The sequence below is a fragment of the Alligator mississippiensis genome, chromosome 3 (assembly GCF_030867095.1).
Source record: "Alligator mississippiensis isolate rAllMis1 chromosome 3, rAllMis1, whole genome shotgun sequence".
Lineage (NCBI taxonomy): Eukaryota > Metazoa > Chordata > Crocodylia > Alligatoridae > Alligator > Alligator mississippiensis.
In genome coordinates, this window is record NC_081826.1 from 258,167,268 (window position 1) to 258,191,667 (window position 24,400).

The following is a 24,400-nucleotide window of genomic DNA, read 5'->3' on the forward strand; positions in this document are numbered from 1 at the left end:
CCACTAGGACTCCAAAGTTTTCCTATAGCAAAGAACAAACCAAAAGACTACCCCTCATACAATGCTGGAGCAGAGATGCCTTTTACAAGGTCCAAACAGACTTCCTAAACAAAGACATCACCCTCCATTCCCCAAATCATTTGCTTTTCCCCTACTGCAGAAGTCCTCTTCTTTGACATTTCCCGTTTTGCAAACTGACAGTGTGTTGCACTACTTCACCACTGCCTCCCAGATTAAGCTCAGGCTCCTTGCCCTTGGTTCCTTTTGCTCATGGTAACCTATGCAAGTCTTGGTCAGTCCAAGCCCCTTGTGCTGCTTCTCTGAAGCATGCTCTTTCAAGCAGCCCACTTTTGTAGTGGGTGGTAATGGAAAGGGCATCCAAGGCCACCACACTCCATTTTCTTCCTGAAATCCCTTATAAAAAAAAAGGATTGTTGCCTCAGAAGTGGGTTTTGAGGAGTGAAACTTATGCTACACCTAAGAAAGGGGAATTGAGAAAGCCAATCCAGCAGTAGTTTAAGTCCACTATGCAGGTAAGTGCACAAAATGTAAGAGTAGAGAATCCAGCCACAAATGCGTAAAACAAGTAACAACTTAATATAACAAGACCTCTAGTCACACAATTTAAAAGCTAAAACCAAGGGAAAACTGTATAGTCTATTGAGTGTACACAGACAAAGGGCTTCTTGATGGGCATTTGTCAGATGACTAATCAAAGCCCATGCAATACAACTGAAAGGCTAACAGAAAATAGCGCTTTTCTGTCCAAATTAAAATGCTTTATTTTCCTTAATGGACTGTGAGTTAGAATCTCATCATTTTACAGTTAATGGCATCCTGGACACCTAAAACCTGCTGCTCCTGCCTCCTATCTCTGGAAAGATGTATGTAGAATGATAGATGAAATGCATGCACTGAGATAAATCTTCCCTTGCATTGGGCAGCTCCATACCCTAGAGCTAGTAGATTCAGTCATGGGAGGATCTCCCAAAACATAAGAGGATTTTCAGAAGACAGAGCATTACTGCACCCATTTCTCTCCCTACTGCACATTCCTTTGCCCTGACTATGCTACTGCAATCTGGCACTTCAACAATCCCTGGATCTCATTATAACAACCTTCTGGGGCCATTTGCAGCAGCACAAATTAAAGCAGGCTTTCTTAGTTTGTGCCTACAGACTGACCTAGCATAGACCATGCCAAGACATCTTTGTACCCTCTTTCCTCAGCTGCTCAAAGTGTTCTTTGGTGAAAGCTGAGGATTTGACCAAATCCAATTATAGAGCATCTTACTGGTGATCCAAGAACTCTGCCTGCTGTAATGCAGTCAACTAATAAATGCTGTTATGTACAAGAGGTAGACAAAGTTCTTTGGGTAAATCTGATATTTTTTATTAGGCCAACTCAAATAGTTGGAAAAAAATCTTCTTTGCAAGTTTTCAGGCTGAAGGGATGCAACTCTGGGTAAACCCCATCCCCTTAAAGAGAGATACAATCCTTCTCCAGGAACTGAACCATTAAAAACCTCTTTGGAAGGCCCATGGATAGCCATGTACTACTGGTACCAGAAGGCCTGGTCTCTGAGACCAAGGAGCCAGGGGCTCACCAATTTACCTGGGCTGGCTTCCAGATGGTAATCGAAGAGACTATGCTAAGGCTAGGGGGTGGGGCATGGTCCCAAGGAAAGGTTCTGGGGAACCCATGACAACTGCATGTACATACAACAGTGTTAAATTTGGGTGGAAAAATCTTAAACTTTGGGTCATTATGACTTTCTAGTGGAGATTCTTATCTAGGGATTATTAAAACTACACTGAAGAACAAGAAACATACAACCAAGTTAGCATTCATGAAAGCCAAAGGGGAACCACACTGAATCAGCCCAGAGACTGCATGGCTATGCCAGTAAAGCTCAATTCAAGCCTAGCAACACCTCTGCTATTCCAATTCTAGCCTCTTGGGCAGACATTTAAAACAAAGAACACTTAAGTCATAAGAACAGCTATTTAGAAAATAAATAAGCAAGAAGACACTATTTATATAGATTTTAATCACATACTTGCTACTGGAAGCTATTTTTTCTTCCTTCAACAGAGTTGCAATATTCAGGAAAATATTTGGACAGGTCTCATATTCAGATGCACTCATGTAATGCATGCTAAATAGCAGTTCAAGTCAGAAACACGCGTAGAGAAATGAGAGTATTTCCCAGTCAAGGTTGAGAACCATCAAGGGTCAGTCTTAAATTCATTCTTGTGTATACTGGGGCTGGACACACTTGCTAAAGACATTTGTACAGATGCCTTTCGGTGCGTGATGTTCACTGAGACATGGCCTCTACTGCAAGAAGCAAAGAACAAGTAGAGAGCGATTTGGACAGATGGAGGTATCCACAAGAGGCGTGGTTTATACACCAGAGGGAAAGAACACCCCACTACTTTATGTACTTTTTTAATACAAAAGTAAAATCACATTTGTGCCATCAGACAACCAGCACACAGCATCTTTACATAAATTGAAGCGTCTGAAGGCTACTGTGGAAGAAAATTAAGTTAGGAGTAAAAAAAAGGTTTGTATGAAAAGGGAAAACACTTTTTTCCCTTGCTGCAGGGGGGCAGGGCACAAAGCAATGGCTTCAAATTGCAGCAAAGTAGGCTTAGATTAGGGAGCAGGAAAAGCTTTCTTACTGTATCTGTGTGAATCTGCTGGAGCAAAGAGGCAGTAGAACAGACTGCCCAGGGAAGTTGTGGAATCTCTTGCACTGGAGGTTTTCAAGACAAAGTTTAATAAACATTGGACAGAGATGACTTAGGAGCAGCATTCATGTACTTGTGCAGAGGGTTAAAGCAAATGAACCCTGAAGTCCCTTTAAACCCTCTGGTTCTATAACAAAGGGAAGGAAGTGGAGTAGTCTGCGATAACAAAATGCCAATTCACTCAAATGGAAAAAAAAAGATGTGCACTACAGCTACAAGGCAGCCACTACTCAACAGATCAGTCAGGCAAGGGAGAAACTAGTTGCCCATGATGAGTGACAGACATGAAAAAGCTGAGAGCAATTTCTAGTCTGCAAGAAAGAGCATGTAAGAAACAAAATGGTTTGGTAAAAGGCAAAGGTGATATCAAGAGAGGAGAAGCTGAGCAACAACAGACTGAGATGGTTTCAGCACACAGCCAGAACAGCAGAAGTGTATATGGTAATGAAAGTTCAGGCCTTGAGAGTTGCAGGCAGAAGAAAGTGAGGCAGACCCACAGCAACAAGGCATAAGCATATACAACAGGAGATGAGAACATTCAGTGTTTCAGAAATTTTCCATTGGCAAAGGTTTGCAGAGAATGAAGACTCACTGAGGACCCTATCTGCTGAGACACCGTTGTATTACTTAGCCAGGGTTTAAAGTTTTAACACTAATATTCCAGAATGGCCCACAATGGGCTAGGTGCTATCCAAATCCTCATTGTCCTAAAAGAATGAATACTGGCACTAACAGGTTGTTCACAGAAGTTTCAGATTGAAATCCTGAGTCACCAGCAGCCTACCAGAGAAGCTTCAGAAAACTTCCTTGTATTTCAAAGGAAATTTGTCATGTTATCTATTTTTACAAAACTTTTTGGTTTCAATGAAATGCATTTTTTCTGACAAAAAACAGCCTTATCTGAAGTTCCCAGGAAGTTCAGTTTCCCATGAGTTAGGTATTAAGCTTTTATGCTGACATGGTAAGTTTGCATCAGCTCTCTGCATTGGCTGGAATATCACAAACATCTGTCAGTAATTACAAACACTAGGTAAGAGGGCCTTTGCTCTCTACAAATATTTAAAACCAAAACTCCCTCTTTCATTCCATTGTATTGAGAAATAATGGCTTTTAGTTAAAACAAATGAAATCTGGCAGAACATGAGAAGGAAACAGCATCCATTTTACTTAATGCTGTTTTAACTAGGGATGAAATCTAATGGGAAAGGGACATTCTGTTTTAACCCATAGTCTCAAAACTGCTTACATCCGAGGTTGAGCCCCCCCGACTCATGGGCCAGATTTGGCCTGTATCACCATGGCATCTGATCTGTGGGGTTCCCCATAGGTCTGTAAATTTGGTGACAGGGGAGTGGTAGCACTACTCTCCCACTGCCCTACAGGCTAGATCCTGTGCCTGATCCCAACTCATGCTGGGCCAGGGTGGTGTCAAGTCCCAGGGTTCAATATCAGTGTGAGGGGCTGGAAGGGGGTGGTGCCAGGCCCCCAGAACTAATACCTGTGTGAGAGGGACAAGAGAGGGCAGTACTGGTCACCTGGGACCCAATCCTGGCATGCAGGGGGCAGAAGAGCATGGGGCCAGGTCACTGGGACCCAATCCTGCAGCACAAGGGGTGAGAGGGGATGGTGCCAGGCTACCAGGATGCAGTCCTGCCAAGCAGAGGACAGGAGGAGGTGATGCCAGGCCCCAGGGCCAGATGTGGCCCACAGCTGAGTTCTGCACCACTTATCTGGCCATCAAGGCCAAAAGGTTGAGCATCACTGGTCTACATTAAAGAAATGGCTAGGTCAGCATATTGGCTAACTTGGATTTATTCACATCTTGATCTTCATGGGACATACTGCACTGCAACTTATCTCAATTGACAAGCCTAGATATACCCCACACCCTGTCCTATTGAGACAGAGTCACAACACATTCACATAAGAAAAAATACGTCAAGGTTAACTAACAGCTTCTACTCCAACTCTTGGTACTATTAAGAGTTTGTGAACTTTCATCCTTCTTCATTGTAAGTAACCAAGCTGCTCAGGGATTAAACAGGTAAATGAAGCCAAACAAAAGCAGATTTGCCCTGAGCCTGCAAAGACAAACAAGCACAGGACATTCTCATGGTAAATAGTCCTACGGAAGGCAGCAGGCATCTGATGAACATTCAGCATTTATTTAAATCTACAGGTTTAGGCCCAACTGGATAAACCAACTGACTACTGCAGAGAGTAAAGTAAAGCACAGGTGTAATTATTTGCAGAATTAAATCACAAAATGGGTTCCTCCTTCCTGCACTTTTTACAGGACACCAGATTTTAGCAATACACAGAAGTCTCAGACAGTACAAAAATATTTCTTTCATCTAAGTTTTGATAGCTGCAGTGGCATCACTATGGGGTGGGGGGCAACCAGGGATGTATCAGGAGCAGCACTGTATCACCCAGCTATAGGAGCCAGGTGTTATGACATGGAAAGAACAGCAGGGGTCTTTGAATCCAGGGCAGGTAAGACCCTCTTTCTCTTTTTGAGAAGTATTGCTCAGGGCACCAAAACTGATAGTTACACACCTGGATACCATTATGCAAAAATAGCTAGTGTTCTAACAATATTTTTTATTTATCAACCATAGGAATTTGTCACAATACAAACACACCCTTTCTAGGCATAAGTGTGTTTGGATAAAGCCAACATCAATAGCAAAAGATTGCGCTCAAAATGCCTATTGCACATGGAATGCAGACAATTAATTATAGCTTACTTTCTGTTCTCCAGCTTACATATGATTACAAATAGGAAGATTAAATGGGGAGCTTGACATTTTTCCACAGAGCAAATGAATGTCTTGCTGAAGCTTCTTTTCACAAAGGCCTATGACAGCTAAGTTTTTTCTAAACAAGGTTTAATTATTTCAGTCTTACTAGACCATAAGGTTTGCAATGAATGTGGTCAGTGACCTGTGCACAGCAAATGTCCACAACACTCCAGCAGTAACAATCCATCCAGTAAAGTCAGTCAAGAGGGAGAACAAGACTAGCTCCTTATATTTAAGCACATACCTGATATGCAAAAATAGCTATTAATATTTATCTGCCCCTGGCTGCCTATCATGTGGCCCTCGACGGCTTGCCAAAACTCAGTAAGCAGCCCTCTGCCCAAAATAATTGCCTGCCCCTGAGTTAGAATCACACTTGGTTATTGAAACTCCACTTGCTTTCAGCAGTTTCTCTCCAGGATCACACAGATCTTACAAAATAACTTGTTCTCATGGGAACTTGTGCCTTTGAAGTAACAAAGTTTTGCTGAAAGTTTATTTTGTTTCATTTCCCCATCTTGGTATTTTGTAGGTTTTTAGCATTTCTCCCTGAACTTTTCATTACTGAACAAGCTGCTTAAGCCCAGTTATTGTAACTGGTGTGAAATGAAGTTAAATTACAATTTCTTTTAATAAGCGTTTTATGGGCCCCTTGCCCCCAATTTACAGGCATTCACCCTTGCACTTAAAATGTTGTGCCTATAGTCTTCATTTGATTTTTTCTGTCTTCCGTTTCCAGCCACTGAATTTGGATAAAGCTTTTCTTGGTGGATCAAAATAGCATGTTAGTATCTGACACTTTTTCCCTATGAAGCTACTTACACGCTAACCAAATAAAACTAGACTGAGCTCCTTAAATCTCTTGATGAAGTCATTTTCTCTAGATGTCAAATAATTTTTGTGGATCTTTTCTGCACCTCCTCAGTATCCTTCAGAATGCTTCATTCCACCAATGCTATAGACCAGGGGTGCCCAACCTGAGCCTGAGAAGGAGCCAGAATTTAGCAATGTACATTGCCAAAGAGCCACAGTATATATGTAATATGCAAGTAGTCACATCACGTGACATGACGTAATGGCTATGAAAGCTGGTCACTATGTGCTTGTGCAAAGATTCAAGGAGATGCATATTAACTTCTGAAGAGCCGCATGTAGCTCTGGAGCCGCCGGTTGGTTTCCCCTGCTATAAACAGAAGCGATCACCTTGCTACTTTCTTATTCACACGACCAAGAAATGCACTAGCCCTTTGCCACAGCATCATACTGGGAGCTCATAGATTTATAGGTGTAGTGTCAGAAGGGACCTCAACGGATCATCGACTCCGACCCCCTGCCTAGGCAGAAAAGAGTGTGGGGGTCAGATGACCCCAGCCAGATGCCTATCCAGCCTTCTCTTAAAGACCCCCAAGGTATGGGAGAGCACCACCTCCCTTGGATGGAAGCCCATTCCAAATTTTGGCCACCCTCATGCTCATGTTCAGCTTTGTCTACTCTGAGGTCCTAGATTAGTGCTGCTCAAACTTATGGCCTTATGGGCCAGGTAAGTGATGCAGGGCCCATCTGGAAACTAGATTGGGCCCTGGCATCACCCCCTCCCACTGCCTGCATGCCAGGAGTGGGTACTAGCGAGCCTGCACCACTGCCCTCCCCCTTGTGACAGGATTGGGTGCTGGGGCCCAGTGCCACACTTACCTGGCCCTGCAGGCTGAAATCAGGCATCAGATCCAGTATGCAGGGCCTGGAACTCCTCAGGGGTCCAGTGATTTTGCAGCAGGGGAGTGGTGGCACCTCCTCATTGGCCAAATTTCCAGACCTATAAGGAGCCCAGAAGACTGGATGACAGTGGCATGGGCTGGATTTGGCCTAGATAATTTATGCTCCAGGGTACAGTCCCCCTTTATCACCATTCTATATACATGGCCTGCACTCCTTGTTCCTTCTTTGCAAGTAGATACTTTTTTTTGGGTAGAACATATAAATCAATCAATCCAGCCAAATGCATTGTTTCACTAGGCCCAGGCTATCAATCAATCCAAATTGTGTTCTCCTTTATGTTGTCTTTCCTAGTTGCTATGACTCTAATAGTCCTGTCATCTGTACAACTGATTTGTGATTCTATATATTTACCTCCAGGTTATTGACAAAATCATTCCCTAACATCAGGTCTAACACTTACCCATGCAGAATCCCTCTAGAGTGATTAGCTCAGCAGCCTCATCCCTCCCACCCTTTGGCTGGCTCTCTCAGCTGCTGCTGGGTCCAATTTATTCCTTGCAGCCACCTCTCAAGAGTTCTCAGGAAGGGAGCTGCCGTTGCCACGAGAGGCAGCACGAAGGTGACAGCCAACAAGTAAGGACAAGTCTTAGAGTGCAAAACTATCAGGGAATAAATATGCTCCAACTTTTCCAGTGTACAAGCAGAGTAGAATAGATCATCATCATCATCCCTCATTACATGTGAGCAGGGAGAGGAAGAATCTCACAGCACATGAAAGGTAAGAGCTAGGAAGTAGTACAAATACATTTTCAATATACTGAGCACATCACATAACTGGAATAGCTTTGAGTAAGGCTGTATTTCATGCTCCCATAAAGACTCTTTGACTTTACAAGGCATTTTTGTATTGAGGTCACAAGTTTTTATTTAAAAAAGGACCACATTAGAGCTTTTGTATAAACTGACAAAAGCCAGGAAACCAGAAGTGCAGAGGACAGGTTAACTCCTTTCTCAGCACATACTATTTCAAGTGCCATAGCACTGTAACAGCCCACGGCACTATAATTGCCCAATCATCAACAAAAGACTTCCCATTTAGATGACCTCAGTAGACAGCTGGTCAAAAAAAGCTTCATGAAAGCATCAATGTGATTTCTCCATTTTGAATCGTATCTCTCTCACACACACCTACACCCACCTGCAATTTTTTTTTTTTTGGGGGGGGGGGGAGGGAGCTCAACACCTGCTCTCTCTCGCTTTTTTTTTTTAAATACTGAAGTGTTTTTATCATAAATTTTCAATGATGATTTAAAAATATTTTTAATGAAATTACTATGATTTATTAAAACACTTTAATAACACTGTGGAAAACAAATGTCAGTCTTTCTTCTTCACAATGCATTTTTCTCTTTTTTTGCTAAATATTTCTAAAGCGTGAAGAATATTTACTAGCTGTACTTGTCAACCACATTTACCTGGTTGCCATTTTCATTCAGTGGCACCATCTCATTGATCTAAACATATTTGTACGCATCACTTTGCTAATTCTTGTGTTATCTTGTGTACATGAAAGCTTTAAAAATTACCATTGATGTTATAGCAAATGTAAGCTATTGCAGAGACTACAGGTTCTTAGAATGCTCTCCAAAATAATGAATGGGAATAACGTTTTTCAAAACAAATGTTATAGTAAATAATCCTTTTGATTCTGCTGCCATTATAGTCTCATACTACAATGAAAGCACAACCTTCAGAATCCACCTACTAGTATTTTGCACAATAAAAGGCTTTAATTCTACTGGAACTACAGAGCAGCTTAGTAAATCAAGATGGCTGTGCTTCAATGGCTTTATTTTAAAACAAAGGATGTCTAAATGAGACGCCCAAATTCTAATATCTTCCTTCTAGATGCAAGGAGAATTTTTAGTGAAAATTTTCATCTCAGTTCTGAAGCTGATATTTTGTGTAGCATTGGCAACTGGCAAGTGTAAAAAAAAGTTCACAAGGCCCTGCTCCTGAATCCTATGCCCATATTAGGAGTCTAACTTAAGGAACACACCCAAGGGACCTAACTTGAATGTTCCCTTACCTATAAAATGTGCATTACAGTCCCCAAGCAAACCAATTTACTGAGTACAGAATTTGGTATTTGTACAATATTCTAAAACAAGTATGAGGCACACTGAGATAGTATTGTTACATATGATGTAATTAAAAAAATTAGCTTAAAGAGCTACTGAAAATTATGTCCAACACAGAAAGGTTCAAGAAGTTTGTTCCTTTTAGGTTATTAAAGAGAAAGTCATGGGTAACTTGATTGGTCAGTAGGTACTTAACACCTAGAACACAAATTTGTGTAAGATATAAAGTTATAATGAAAAACAATGGCTAGAAGCTGAAGCTAGACAGACTAGAAACAAAAGCGTGTATTTAAAAAAAAAAATAATTGGAACTTATTAAATTTCTTTAGCTCTGGAAATTTCTGAACTCAGATTGGATGTTGTCCAAAAAGATATGTTCTACTTCAAAAACATAGCTATTAGAATGGAACCACAAGTTAATACAGAGAAGTCCTATACCCTGCATCATGTAAAAAGTTAGATTAAATGGTCCTGCCGGTCTCCTCTGGCATAAAAGTTCATTCATTGATCAAATCATCAAAATGTATCAGAATCCCAAACAACCAAGTGTCAAGTTAAAGTATCTTTAATTTAGATAAGAAATTAATCTTGAAATAACTTAAGGATTGGATGGTCTTCAATTACAATGGTTAAAAACAATTCTTCAATGAACCTGTGCTTCAGATGATCTTAAACACCAGTTTCAAAGACCTGACATATATAAATGATCAGCTACTACTACAGCACCTCCCCCACTTATTCTTAAAACTCTACCCCAACACATTCTTTAGGAATGATCAAACATAACATCTCCATTACTGTGACTTGTATTAAGACAGCAGTCTCTCTTGCAGTAGTTACCTATATTAGTCTGAAGTCAGACAGAAGGCAAGGCAGAGTTGTACCTTATAGACTAATTCAGACACGCGTGGTTAGTCAGTCTAGAAGGTGCAACTCCAGACACAGAATTCTCATATGTTTCCATTCTCAGGAAAGGCTCCCTTTCCCCTCAACAATAATCTGTTCCTGTGCTTCAATTATTCTGAAGCAGAGATAGCTAGCATGCAATTCTGGACCAGCCAGCCTGAGTAGCTATGGCAGGGCAGGTAAGGAAATGTAAGGAGACATTAGATATCTACAGGGATAAGGAAGATGGACTTTTTTACCTACACGCATCTCAAAAAGGGATGATTTCATATACCACTGTATGAAAGAAAATACATTAACTTTAAAATAAGCACTGAGTTTTTTAAACCCACTACTGCTGCAAGTAGTACATAAATCATAAATGAAAGTTTTTCCTGCTAAACTGTTTTTTCATGTCATTTACTCTGGGTGCAGACATCACTGGCATAATTTGCTTTGATTTGTTAATGGTGATGCAAGCAGCCAGGGAACAGATGTTCTCCTGTTGAGGTAGCTGGCGGAAGGAGGTCCTAGTAAAGGCCCCACCACTAGGCAGGGAAGCCACGATAGGCTGCTTGCATTAAGCAAACTACTCTAGGATGCAAATGAATAGTGCTGTGGACACACAACCCAAACACTGTATAAGTACTACTCACTATGAGTGGAAATCATATCATAGAGCAAAATATCTTGGTCTGCTGTAAGGCTATATGTCCTCTCCAGGTTTACATTAGTTCAGATGATGCAATGTGCCTCTACATGTCATGTCACATGTGTCCTTCTCACTCTCTGACCATTTAAAAGCCCTCTTCTGGCTTTTATCATGGGCCTGGCTTAAGTACATTCATCTCTTTCCAACAAATAGAGCAGGAGAGGAAAAAATAAAAGGTGGTGATAGCAAGGCAAACTCTGATACGGATTAAGCCACAAAAATTAAAGTCCCATTCCCCTTTCTGCCCCTAGTTCAGGTTGGCAGGGTCTCCAAGTGCAGTACAGCTATGTTTCTCAAACAGGAAGACAGCTTATGAAGGGCAAGAGATCTTTTGAAAAATTCTCTAGGAACCAGAGTTGCCAACACACAGAGGTAGGTGAGAGTGGCAGGTTAAGGCAGGGGTGGAATGTGGTCTCACAACAGAATGCCAAGAGAGCTTGCAAATTCTAATTGGATTTTTTCCCTCCAGCAGGTAAAAGTTACTCGACTACTTGGGAGGCTGACAGCCATAGTAGCTGCCTGCAATGACTGTACATCCCGGAACACTGACAGAGCCCTAGGCTAGGGACAGACATTACACATAAACCAGAATAAATGATCAGAAACTGGTTCAAACCTATAACACAAGTGCAGCACACATGGCTGAAACTGGTTTAAGATAAACCTGGATGGATGTAATATCACACTTAACTGATTTAAGTTAAACTGGTTTATTGAACTTCTGTCCCAGATCAACCCCAGATTCAAGTTCTCTCTCAGTCGCCCAGCATCCTAGGATGCTTTGTACCCCTGCAACCCCGCCCCACTCCCCAAGGCAGGTGGGCTAGCCTGGGCCCAGGCTATCTGCTCTAGCTGAGCAGAGAGGCATGCTCTAGTGGCCCCCAGCTTCAGGCCTGAGCCACTGTAGGCATGTAGCTGCATTTCTGGTATTAAAAGGGAATGTCTGTTCACTTGCTTATTGGTTCAATCTACGCAGCTTAGACTAACCTGCAAATATGGAATGGATTCAGCCTTGGGGTTTTTTTACTATCTGTACTTAGCCCTGGAGTAGGATCACTGTAACCGAGTCACCTCCTGCTCGCGCTTAACTACAGTGGCCTCATTCCCTGCCCTGTCACAAAGCAGACAAGAGTTAATGGAGACAGGAGACCAAGGGAAGACCCCAACCTTAGGACAGCTGGAGGAAATGGAAAGCCATTTGAGTTCACAGAGGAGCTCAAAAGCCTGGTGATGGGGAGAAATGGGAGAGTTAGGGCACAGGGAGCTGCTTTTCTGTGCACACATTCTGCATGCATTTAAAAGGTAGAGTTTTCAACTTGTGCTTTTCAGTTACACACTGGAAATGGACGGAGGGAGGCAGAGATTCAAGAAGCAATTAAAAACCACAAGCCTTTGAGGGGTTCCAGTTCATGACACTTTAACTCTTTGGGTTGACAGCTATCACAAAATAATGCTTAATGCTGTTCTGCCTTTAGCAAAAAAGTTTACATATCTGTCAGATTATGGAAAATTGGCTTTTAAACATCAATAGTTACATAGATTCTAAAATGCAAAATATCCTAAGTATAACATTGTCCTCTAAAAAGTATACATTAAAATATTTGAGTTCAACTCATTTAGTTCTGGAAAAAAATAAAACCTATCCATTATAATTAAGATTTTCCACAACAGCTGCTTTAACAAAATCAGCTCAACTTTAGTCTCGAGACAAACGACAGAAAAAAAGCCAAATGTAAAATCCTGTTTCCTGTCAACTTAAGCAGATGTTTTTATGTAATCAAATGCAAACCACTATTGTGGAGGCCTAGTATAGACCATATCCTCCATCATATTCAGAGGAAAAGTTTAGAAAAAAGATCAACAACGGGGAGGGGGAAAAAAATCATTTACTGAGCTTGTAGCAATAAAGACTAAACAAATTGCAAACCTAACTCATTTTGAAGGAAGCTTGCAAATTGCCTGTTATAGACTAGTTGCTGAGTTTAAGTTTGTAAACAGATACAAAATTTGAAAGAAGAATCCCAGGATGCACTTGGCAAGGACACAAGTCATACAGCGAAATTAATTAAAAAGATGTCTGTCTCCTTGTTACTAATTGTGTGTGCTAGTTAGATATGTAGAGCACTTCAGCAGCCACTGAAGCACTGTTAAAAGTTTGGCAACATGCCAACATATCCCTGAACAACAGATTTGTTCTGTTCTGAGAAATCTGAATATTTAGATAGGCATCACCAAGTGGATGTTTGGGCTGGTTTGGTACAGTTGTGTTAATGCATATGCTGTACTAGAAATACAAAACTCTAGAACGCTTGGTTCAGAGATGATACCTTTTATTTGACTAACTAAGAAATTGCAAAAAAAGTATCTTTTTCTGCAAGCTTTTGGGCACACATGCCCTTCCTCAGGTTCAGGGAAAATTAAAGATGGTAAAAAGTCCCCATAGGTCCCCATTAAACTTTACTTGTGCACAGAGGATACAATTTACTGGATACAAAAATCATGGACTCTATATAGACATTGGTTTTATGACACATTAAAACCTGCCTGACATCTGATATAACAGGTACCTGCTTGACCTGACCTCTTACATTCTTCTTTTCCCCCCACCTCTCCTCCCCTCCCCTACTTCTCTGCACTTTGAAGAAGGAAATAGTAGGACATCAGGGAGACATGGAGAGCTTCTTTCTTACCCTGTATTATTATTACCTCTGATGTTTCCCTTTGGCCTTTCCCCCCCTGCTTTACCTTTTGTTTTTCGTGTCTACCTATATTGTCACTACATCCTCTCACACTTTGAGATTCTTTCATCCCTGTTTTCCTACTATTTTCTTTTTCACTGACAGCCTCTTTTCTACCTTGTATTCTATCACTGTAATGACTCCCTTTAGCCTTTCCTCCCCTCCCCCTGCTCTCTTCCTCCTCCCCTCTCTGCTTTACCTTTTGTCTTTCTAATTTCTACCTACTTACATTCTCACCAACATCCTGCCACACTTTTAACTTCTCTCATTCCTTGGAGTCCAGTGTCTGAAGAAGGGGGACTGCAACTGAAAGCTTGCTAAGAACTTTTTTCCAACTACATACTCAGTTGGTCTAATAAAAGATATCACATCTACTCAGATAATCTTGTCTGCCATTTTTGCCCAGAGGAAGCTGAAGGTGGAAGTCTCTTCCTCTGGGTCCCTGGGAGTATCTTTGTGAGCTGCTCTTTGATGTGCAGATAAGGCAGGATTCCTTCCCTGGTGGTGTCAGATGGCAGACAGGCAGGAAGGTGTAGAAATCTTCCTTGTTCTTCAGCAGTGAAGTTTACAGTAATGTTGTACTAGGGAATGGGGGAAGATTTCCCCACCGGCAACAACATTTTTCACAAGGAATGCAAGGCATTTGGTATTAACCATGTAGCATCAGAAGAACAGCCTGTCAATTCATGAGGGCAGGTATCAATATCTAATAGCTATAGGAGAGGAAACAAAACCAAGAAGAAAAAAACCCAGTAAGATGCAAGGCAAAGGCACTTCTGACACATGGCTTGATACCCTAGGTCTTTAGCTTGTGCTGTTTGAAACAGAAGGGTTGAAATACTAGCAAGGTTTGTCAGGGATTGCCACATTGCAGTGCTTGATTCTACTCTTCAAGCATGCTTTTACTGCACTGAAGGGAGGGTTATACTTTTAAGAATGAAGGAAAAGTGGGGGAGGGGGTACATTAATGAAGGCAGCCTTTCCAAACAAAATTTCCAGCTGGTTTTACAGAGGACAAACCAGTTCAGAAAGACATCCAAGGAAGCAAGATTTCCGAAAAAGATGCTCTCCAGGCACACAGGGAAGAAGGACTGGGCGATTTGGTTGGGGTGAAGAGATCCATTAGTCGTCACTAGGATAATGGCCTCTCCCTTCAACAAAACACTAGTATTTATGTAGGTTACTACCTTTGGAGACCTCACAGCAGCTTGGGGGAGGGGGAAGCCAGTAGCAGACTAGCTTCACTACTCCATTTCCAGGTTTGATACATGCTTGGGAGTGCTCCTTCCTGGAAGTGCCAAAGGTTCAGTATGGACATTGCCTTAAATGAGCTGCACAAAGGGGAATAAGCTGTACAGGCTAAAGGACCTTTGCTAAGTATAACTGCATCAACACTAGGGTGTTTGTCAGTGTACCTAGGCCAGCTAAGGGTGCTTGAAGGCAGGCCAAGCCCAAGGGACTGACAGAGACAGTAACACCTTCAAAATCTAGCCCACAAATATTAGCATGTGGCTTTATCTGTCCTATAATTCATTAGACCCTCCACGCAGTAGAGCTGCAGTAGTGTGAGCAAGTCTGAAGTACACATCCACCTCCTACTATCAGGACAGTCTCTGGGGCTCACCTGCGGTGTGCCTAAATCACCTCCAAGCTTCAAAACAGAATTTCTGAAAATCTTTATAATTCTTTGTTGTATGATATACATACTGAGAAATATGGTCATTACAATACTGCATCCATTTTTGTTAGAATGATTACACAGAGCTAAAGGGGGAGATGGAGTCATGGGACTTCCTTAGGGGCTTGGCATGTTATTCAAAATAAACAGCAGCTACCTTGCTTTAAATCCTGCTCCTGCTCTGGGACCTGTGGGAAATGGGATATCTTCCTTCAGTTACATAATGTACTGGTGTCTTTTGAAGATGGAAGTTGTAAGGGAAATGAGTGGAAAACATGGCACTAAGAATTCCTAGATGCAATTAAATTATTTCCACTTGGTATTCAAGGGACACACCTGGTTGGCCTACGTTAGATGTTAACTTTTTAATGGAAGCTGCACCTTCAGAATTCTAGGTGTGCACCTGACTTCTAGCCAAAATAAATCTTTGCTGTTCTCATAAGCCACATTGTATAGTAGAGGTTTTTGCATGGGTTTCAGTATCTTAGCTCAAAACCCTAGAGTAGAGGCCAGTGTTGCTTACTCTAGCATCAAATGGGAGCTGAGTCACAAACGACACAATATTGACTTTAAACTATTGAATCACCAGAGCAGATAAAAAGACCCTGGATTCAAAATCGCTGCATGTCTCTCTCACACTGCTGCATACGCTGTAAGTCTGAAAAGGCCAATTACATCATGCCATCTCTTCCCCCAACCAGCACATCATTTGGCATTGCACATTCACTACTCAGTCCATTCTTTAACTATGCCAAACGATGCTACTTCTTTTACCTCCCCAGGGAAAGTACTCCTGAGGCTACAAATCTATCAGGGGTTGAATATGAAGAAAGGCTCCAAATTCTCTATTTCTGCATTTACACCCTTCATTTTTGGTCACAGCTCCTCCCTCATGTTAAAATTCTAACCCATAATAAAATCCTTCAGTACAACATATGGTTTTACCCTCATCAGACAAAAGATAGGCACCATCATTTCTGCTAAAATCACATTGGAATTTTTGGAAGGCAGGGTATAATTATATAGTGGAAATTTATCCAGGATGCTAATCACAGGGAAGGGGGAAAGGATATATTTTTAAAATTACTAAAAACCCTATTCATAAAGTACCCTAGACAACTGTCAGTACAAACTGAGACATCCCTATTAAATTACATCTATGTCCTGCGTGATACTGTGCTAATAAGTTGTGTAAACGAGCAAGATATGCCCATTTTGACAAGCTGTCAGGAAACACACATAATAAAGATCAGAAGCATCACAAAACAAATGTTAGAAAAGCATACTGATAGTTTAAGTTGTTGCCATGACATTTTCAACTGCACTTATAAGAAAAGAAGAGCTTAGGTTTAGCTGTTCTTAGGTTTCATGTAAAAGCTGTTACCACTGTACTGTGCTCTCTACGTTACCCTCAGAGGTCAAAAAGAGGTACTCAGAAGTTGTTCAAAAAGCCACAAGACTAATCCCAATGACTCCTTTGAGAACGACTTGGTCTGTTTTATAACAGGTAGCTTGAACAGCTGAACTACAGAATTGCTCAAAGAGAAAGCACTGCATGCGTTGCCTCGGGGGTGGCAGTGCATGTTACTTTTCATGGGGATTTCTCTTCCTGCCCTCAGCAGAGAGGAAAGTTTCTTCATCTGTCCCATTCCTCGGAGTACAGAAGTGACTCTGCACGTGGGGCGAAAAAGCTTGCAAAGCCTACATCCAGTGAATAAAAGCTTGCAGTGAAAAGGGGTGTCCAGGTGTACCTACCGATACACCCAGAGAAACCACTAATCACACTAACTATTGGCTTTTAAAATAAAAGCTTTCTTGCCAAGGCAGAGAAGCAGCAGGACTACGGTCTCCAGTGAAGCCTAGAGGAGCTGTGCAGCCGCTAAGTACAGGCACCAGCTGCAGCCCCCCCCCAGCCCCGCTTCCCGCACCCAAGAGGCGCAGGTCTTAGCGCCCGGGGAGGCGCAGGGCTCGGCCGGAGGCGGCCCCTAGGCGTGCAGTGCTGAAGCTCGCCCAACTCCGCCAAGCGCAGCCGGGCTCCCGGCTCCCACACCGAGGTCGGGCGGCCGCGACCACCCTGCCAAGCGCCCCCGGGCTCCCAGCGACGAGACAACTTCGCCGGCGGCTCTCGGGCGCTTCGGGCCGGGCCGGGGGCAACAGGTGCCCTCTGGAAGCGCCGCGCTCTGGCAGCCGGCCCGGCCTGGCCCGGCCCGCTCGGGCAGCGCCCCGCAGACGCCCGCCTCCCCCTCGACGGCACGGCACGGCACGGCACGGCACGGCGCGCACAGCCCCGCTCGCGGCGCGACGCGCGCTGCACCGAGCCCCGGGCGGCGGCGGCTCACCTGGCCTGCGCAGCAGGGCGCGGACATCGCGGCGGAGAAGCAGGGCCGGGACCGGGGCTGGGGCCGGGGCAGCCTCACGCGGGGCCGGGCGGACGCAGCTGCAGGAGCCCCATGCGGGCGGGGCGGGGCGGGGCGGGGCCGCGGCTGCAGAAGGGGGCGCTGGGCCGGCCTCCTAGCACCGCTCCGCGCTTCCGCTGGCGTCAGTTTACACTGGGAGAAATGGGCTTCCGGGGCGGGCCTGCCCGCCCGCCCGCCGCCTGTGGCACAGGCACGAGGCGGGGCGCTGCGGGGCTTTCGCGGGCCCGCAGCAAGAGGAGCCGACGGGGCAGCCCGCCAGCCTCCTTCCGCGCTCCCGCCGCGGAGAAGCGGGGCTGCAAAGCGCCCGGGGCAGCACCTAGCGCTAGGCCAGGCCGAGCAGCGTGGCCCCCACCCGCGAGACTCCTCGGCTGAGCTCGCAGCCACGGCTGTGCGCAACCAGGCGGAGCCCCTCGCCTGCCGCAGGTGGAGCAGGGGACGATGGCAGCCAGCGTCTTGGTGGTTAAAATGCGCCTGAGATGGGAGGAAGGGGCCAAACTCCCGCGGTTCGTGGCACTGATCCTGGAGCAAGCTGCCTTCCTGAGCCCCAATGTGCCCCAAGCAGGTGGACCCTGAGCAAAGGTGCAAAACCAGCCAGGACCTTCTGGGTTTTAGTCCCGTGGGGAGCAGTGGCTCAGCCACCCCACGCCAGCCGTGGTACTAGCGTAGTGCTGCGGGTAAGCCACAGACCGCGCGTCCTCCCACTGCTACATGCTAATGAAAGTCGCTTAAGTGGTACTGAACCCATACATGCTCCTGCCCAGCCACCTGCCACGAAAGTGTGCTTACTTCTGGTAATAACAAGAAGGGCTGTTTAAGGAAAAGGAAGTGCAGTGTGTCCTACCTTACCCTGTTTTTATAAGCCAAAGCCTTGGACATGGGTTTGCTAGGCTCAAGGCAGAACAGAGACCTGCACTACACATGGCCACCACCATATAAAGTTTTATCCTGGAAGGGAAGGAAGGTTTTTTTTGGGTAGATGTGATATCTAGGGCTGTGCAAAGCTTCGCCAGCTCTTTTATTTTGCCGCTGTTTCAACTCATTTCGAGCTAGAAACAGCAAAATCAAAATGAAGGCCTTCAAAACAGTCTCGAAACAAAACGAGGCCAGTGGAAACATTTCAAAAGTTTCAAAATGTTTCAAATTTTAAAGCAGCCAGCCAGCCAGCCAGGTGGTGGGAGGCAGGGGAGAGCCAGGGCTGCACTGCGAGTGGCTCCGGAGCCCCACATGGCTCAGCCTGGCGGGGGGGCACAGCCCTGGCTCTCCCCACCTCCCGCTGCCAGGCTGCGCTCGGATCGGCTCTGCCAGCCCCAAGGAGCTCAGTCCAGTGGTGGAAGGCAGGCAGAGCTGGGGCTGTGCTCCACCTCCCGCCACCGGGCTGAGTTCCACAGGGCTGCAAGCCGCTGGGAGGTGAGCCTGGTGGCAGAAGCCGCTTCCCCCAGGAGGACTGAGTTTCCCAGCGCTGGGTCCCAGGCGGCAGGAGCAGCCTCCTGTCATCTGGCAGGCAGATGGGAGGGCTGCGGGGGCTCTACGGGACTCCTCCCAGGGGTGTGGGCCCCCGATCTGCCTGCTGGATCACAGGATGCTGCTCCTGCTCCCCGGCTTCTGCTTGTCAGCAGCTTGAGGTGCAGTTTCCTAGAAACCACTACACCTATCTCCTTGAAACTTGGCAGGCTTCATGCCCTCAGCAGGGGCTAGCATCCCTAAAAGTTTCATCGGAATCAGGCAAGAAATGATGAAGTTATAAGCTGTTTTGTGCTTCCCCATTATAACCTATGGGCGAAACGTCAAAACAGCATTGAAATAGCGAAACTGTTTCGATGAAAGGGAACAGAACAGTGCTTTTGAAACGAAACAAGACACTGTTCCATCAAAACGTCAAAACAGAGGTGGAAGTGGAACGCTGCTGTTTTGCACAGCCCTAGTGATATCTTTGATTAGACCAACTAAACTAGTTGGAAAATAAATTATTTGCAAGCTCTCAGGCACCAACACCCTTCTTCAGGCATTGGGAGACTGCTGCTGCTATGTAAACTCCTGAGGGGGTTCTTTTTCCCTCTTCCTTGCAACAAATCTTCCCTAAAAGTCACTGGAGCTAGTTTCTCCCTGGTGCAAATAAAACAAATCTTTACTGCTACCAGCTGTGTCTGGCCGGCTCAGAACTTTCACCACCGCTGGCTTTATTTGAACATCTAATATCTTCAATTCATCATGTCAACAGGAGTCTTTATTAAGAAGGCTGGTAAACAACTAAGACCCACCTAACTATTGTGTTTTTAAAATGAGCTGGTTAATTGTTGACAGGCTTTATTTTCTATCGTGTTTGTTGCTGTACCAGGTTATTTAAATGCCACCCAGCACTTGGCAATAACAGCTGCAGGTCATTCCCTCTACCGTAAGTTACGGTAGCAGGAGAACCTGACCTGACCTGCTTTAGCACCAGAACAGTGTTCATAATTCCCCGAGAGTGAGGCTTTGGTATGTATTTAACTATCTGTGTGTGTCCTTCATGGATTCATAGATTGTAAGGCCGGAAGTGACCTTGAAAGATCATTGGGTCCAGCCCCCTGCACCAAGCAGGAAAGACAGCTGGGGGTCAGGTGACCCCAGCAAGGTGATTGTCTAGTCTCCTCTTGAAGATTTCCAGGGTAGGCAATTGTATCACCTCTGGAGGGAGCTTATTCCACGGTCTGGACACCCTGACTGTGAAGAAGCAAGGACATCTTTGCTGATGTCCTTATTTCTGAGACATTTGTGCAGAACAGCACCTTAGAGGTGGGGTACTAGTTTTACACTTGCCAAAGGAAATGCCACCAAAAGGTTGTGGAGCTGAAGTCCACTCCACAATAGGGTGAGCTCTTTAACCCTGGTTGGAGGCCAGTCTAAGAGTGGAGCCCCAATTGACTGGACAAATGGATGATCTCCTTTGCTCTGGCAGCTTCTGTGGCTGAGCTAGTTCCAAACATACTGGCACCTGCCTTTCCTTTGGATTAAACCAGCAAGGCTGAGAGGGGGATACTGGTGTGTGGGCAGCTTCGTGTCTCCATATACACTGCTAGGCTTGTGTCCTGGAGAGGTCACTCCAGCTTCGCTTTATCTTTCAAGCAATAATTATGTTCAGCAAGCTGATTTCTCACTTGGCATAATTCTACTGTCTCATGAGACAGACTGATGCCTATTACTACCACTGGTGTTGCTGTAGGACTTAAGACCTCACAAATGTGAATGTATCCTCACGGTAGTTTTAGAGTGGTGCTGGAGCTGTGTCAGTCCAGAAATTATGTGGGACAGAAGGATTTTTCAGGGGTGATATCTTTTATTGGACCAAATGCATCATTAGAATAAAACTAGACAAGCTTTTGAATGCAAGGCATTCTTCATCAGGTCTAAGGAGGGAAGCAAGCAAACATCGCAAATGAAATCTATAGAGCCTAGTCTAGAACTTCCCAAGACCCAAACCACACCTAATGGATCCAGACCATGCCAGGACAAGAAATGTAAAACCTGCCAACACATCTCCACCAGTCCCACAATAATAACACCCCACAACAGATTCATTGCCATTCCTGGATCTTACACCTGCAGAAATGTGATAGATCCTGCACCTCCAGAAATGTGATAAATCTCATCCAGTGCACCAAATGACCTGATGGAAAACATGTAGAAGAAATCAAGCAACAACTGCACACCAGAATGAACGCACACCGAAAATCCATCAAAGACAAAAATATCCAATTACCTGTGGGTACACACTTCTCACAAGACAATCACTCCCTCTCCGATCTCTCAGTTCTAATCCTCAAAGGGAACTTACAAAACTTTTCATAAATGAGCCTATGAACTTCACTTCATAAGTCTACTGGATACAAAAAATCATGGACTGAATATAGACATTGGATTTATGACACATTACAATCTGCCTGACATCTAACACACTAGGTAGCCTGCCTTTTAGCTGAAGACCTGCATTCCTTCACATTTCTCGCTCCCCTTTCCTTCCTATCTATACCCTTGTCTTCCAAACTTCCACTTATTTGCATCTTCACAGACATATGCTTGCCCTTTCTTCTTTTCTACCTTGGAGATCTCAGAACAGCAGTAGGGTCTTCCAGTGCCTGAGGAAGGGTGGCTGTGCCTGAAAGCTCACGAAGAACTTTTTTCCAACTATTTAGTTGGTTTTATAAAAGATATCCCATCTCCCCAAAGAATCTTGCCTGCCCTAGTGTAGAACTGAGAAGATGGAGGAGGGAGGGACATACCCAAGTGTAGCAGACAAACAAATCACAGAAGAAAGAATCTGATTACTGGGAGGTCAAGACCCATCAAAAAGGAGGGGAGTCATTAATACTGTTTTTGTATAGGAAGAAATTCAGCAATCAGGTGGATTATAGTGCATCAAAAAATCAATATCGGTGTTCCTTCCTTTGTTCCTAAGTGTCCAACCAGATTATAAATTGCTATTCTGAAGATCACCTTTTAAAAGTGATCTTCAGAATACTGAAGATCTATGCCAGGTTTGGTAGATTTCCTTTGAGCATAACGCCAGTGAGGTCAGAAAGGCAGTGACTGTTCTGTGAAAAATGTGCTCCTACTGACATATGTGTTTCTCCATCCTTTATATTTTTTCTGTGGGAGTGCATTCTAGTGCATATTTGCTGTTTAAGTTTCACCCACATAGTTATCATGGGGGCTTTTTGTGCATTCAATCAGATATATTACATTTTGGGAAAGGCATGTGTGGGATCCTCACAGCACTCCTCTGAGGAATGTTATTGTTCCTGTTTTATACAGATGAAAAAAACCTTGGGTACAGTCCAGGGCTGAATGCTCAAGCTGCTGTTCTAGGCCTGAGCAGAAGAGCCTCCAGGCCTGATGCTCCCAGGTGAAGAAAAGGCAGGGCCTGGGCTCTCTCCCTAGTGCCCCAGGCAGTCTCTGATAGGTAGGAGGAAGGACAGAGAACAGATTTCTTTTCAGAAGGAACCATGCTCCAGAAGCTACATCTATACTACAAGGCACAGTACAAAAACCAGAGGTAGCAGTCTAGCCATGGCATCATGGAGCTCAGCAGGATAAATTAGCCTGAGTTTGCCCTCATTTAAAGGTAGCTATCTCTGCACTACATTATGGTCACTACAGAGTGTAGTGTAGATGGGTCTAAGGCAGGGGTCTGCAACCTATAGCCCATGGGCTGCATCTGGCCAGCAAAGCCATTGTATCTGGCCCACAAAACTGGGGAGCTTCTGTGTTGTTTCAGAAGTGGGAGGCTTTGCCTGGGCAGCAGGGAGAAGCTGTGGCAGCAGCAATGCAGGGGGGAGCAGTGCAGTGGCAGTGGTGGCTCAGGCTGGGTTGGAAGTGGCCCAGGCTCAGAACTAAGCAGTCCCCAGCTCCAGGATGTTGCCAAGCCCTGACCTAAGGTACAATTCCTTCCCCGAATTAATTGTGGAGCAGTACATTTATTTACTACCCCTATACCTTTAGGCTCAGTCTCGCCTGAAGCAAGCTGTCCAATATCATAATCAAAATCTGTGGCAGATCTCCTGCTTTCTGAGTCTACTGTTCAGTGTCTGAACTGTACATCCATTATTCTTCTCAATAGCTTTTGTGCAGTGCATTTCCTTCAACAAAATTCATAGACTTCAATGCAGCTGTCTCGTACCACAGCCAGGTCAGTTAGGCTGTGTTAACCCAGCAGGCCTATATTCAAATATCATTTGCACTGGTCCACAGAAATAATAACTCCATTAAAATCAGTGGTGCTTCACTAGTGTTTCAATCATCAGTTCAGTAACACTAGAGGCTCTTAGCCCTGAAGGAGATCAATACTGATATTGGATCAGTAATGTACATTTCTAAAAATACTTATTTTTAATACTTTCAGTATAATGGCCTTACTGGGTAAGAAGCATGAATGTAATGTTTCAAAGATCATTTACCTACATAATCTGCCACTGAAAGCCTGAAAATATTAGTTAATGATGCAATGAACTGCCCTCTGCTGGGGAAATTCAGAACTGCTTGCTTATATTCCATAGGTCAGTCTTTATTGTTCTCAGTTCAAGATAAGACTCTTACTTAACTCAAGTATGGGAGGGTTGTGCTTTTGAAATCAGAGGAGCTCAGCTCTGGCCCCACTACTGATATCAATTTCTTACCAGCCAAAAGTTGCAGCATGCTGAGAACAGAGGCAGTGGAGAATGGCCAGGAATTTCTTATATTCATGCATGATTGGTATGAAGCTAGTGCAAAGAACAACATCCCACCCTATCCAGATAGGTGTAGGGAAGCTTTTAATAAATTACAAAACACCCACAGATGAGAATCAGCAGTAGCCTCACCAAACAAAACCCCAAAACTTTAAAACTCCACCCCCATGCCACACCACGCCTCATGAGGACAGCCAACCCTAGCCAATCAAATGAAGTACAAGAAACTATATTTAGATACTACAATAGAGTGACAGCATAGGCGAGAAATTTTAAAACTGGTAGAAATCATTGTAATTCCATCAAAGGTTATGCCATAATACTAAGATTAATAGTTTTTGTATTTGTATGC

General features: G+C 44.2%; 1 protein-coding gene across 1 annotated transcript in view; it reads right to left on the bottom strand.

Annotated features, from left to right (window-relative positions):
- Window positions 1-17,907, bottom strand: part of SERINC5 (serine incorporator 5) — a 59,568-nt gene extending 41,661 nt beyond the window's left edge. Inside the window, exon 1 of the mRNA XM_014594846.3 lies at window positions 17,771-17,907. Within this exon, the coding sequence (XP_014450332.2) occupies window positions 17,771-17,797 (27 nt within the window). The 5' untranslated portion in view covers window positions 17,798-17,907. The remainder of the gene's footprint in view (window positions 1-17,770) is intronic.
- Window positions 17,908-24,400: the final 6,493 nt, after the last annotated feature.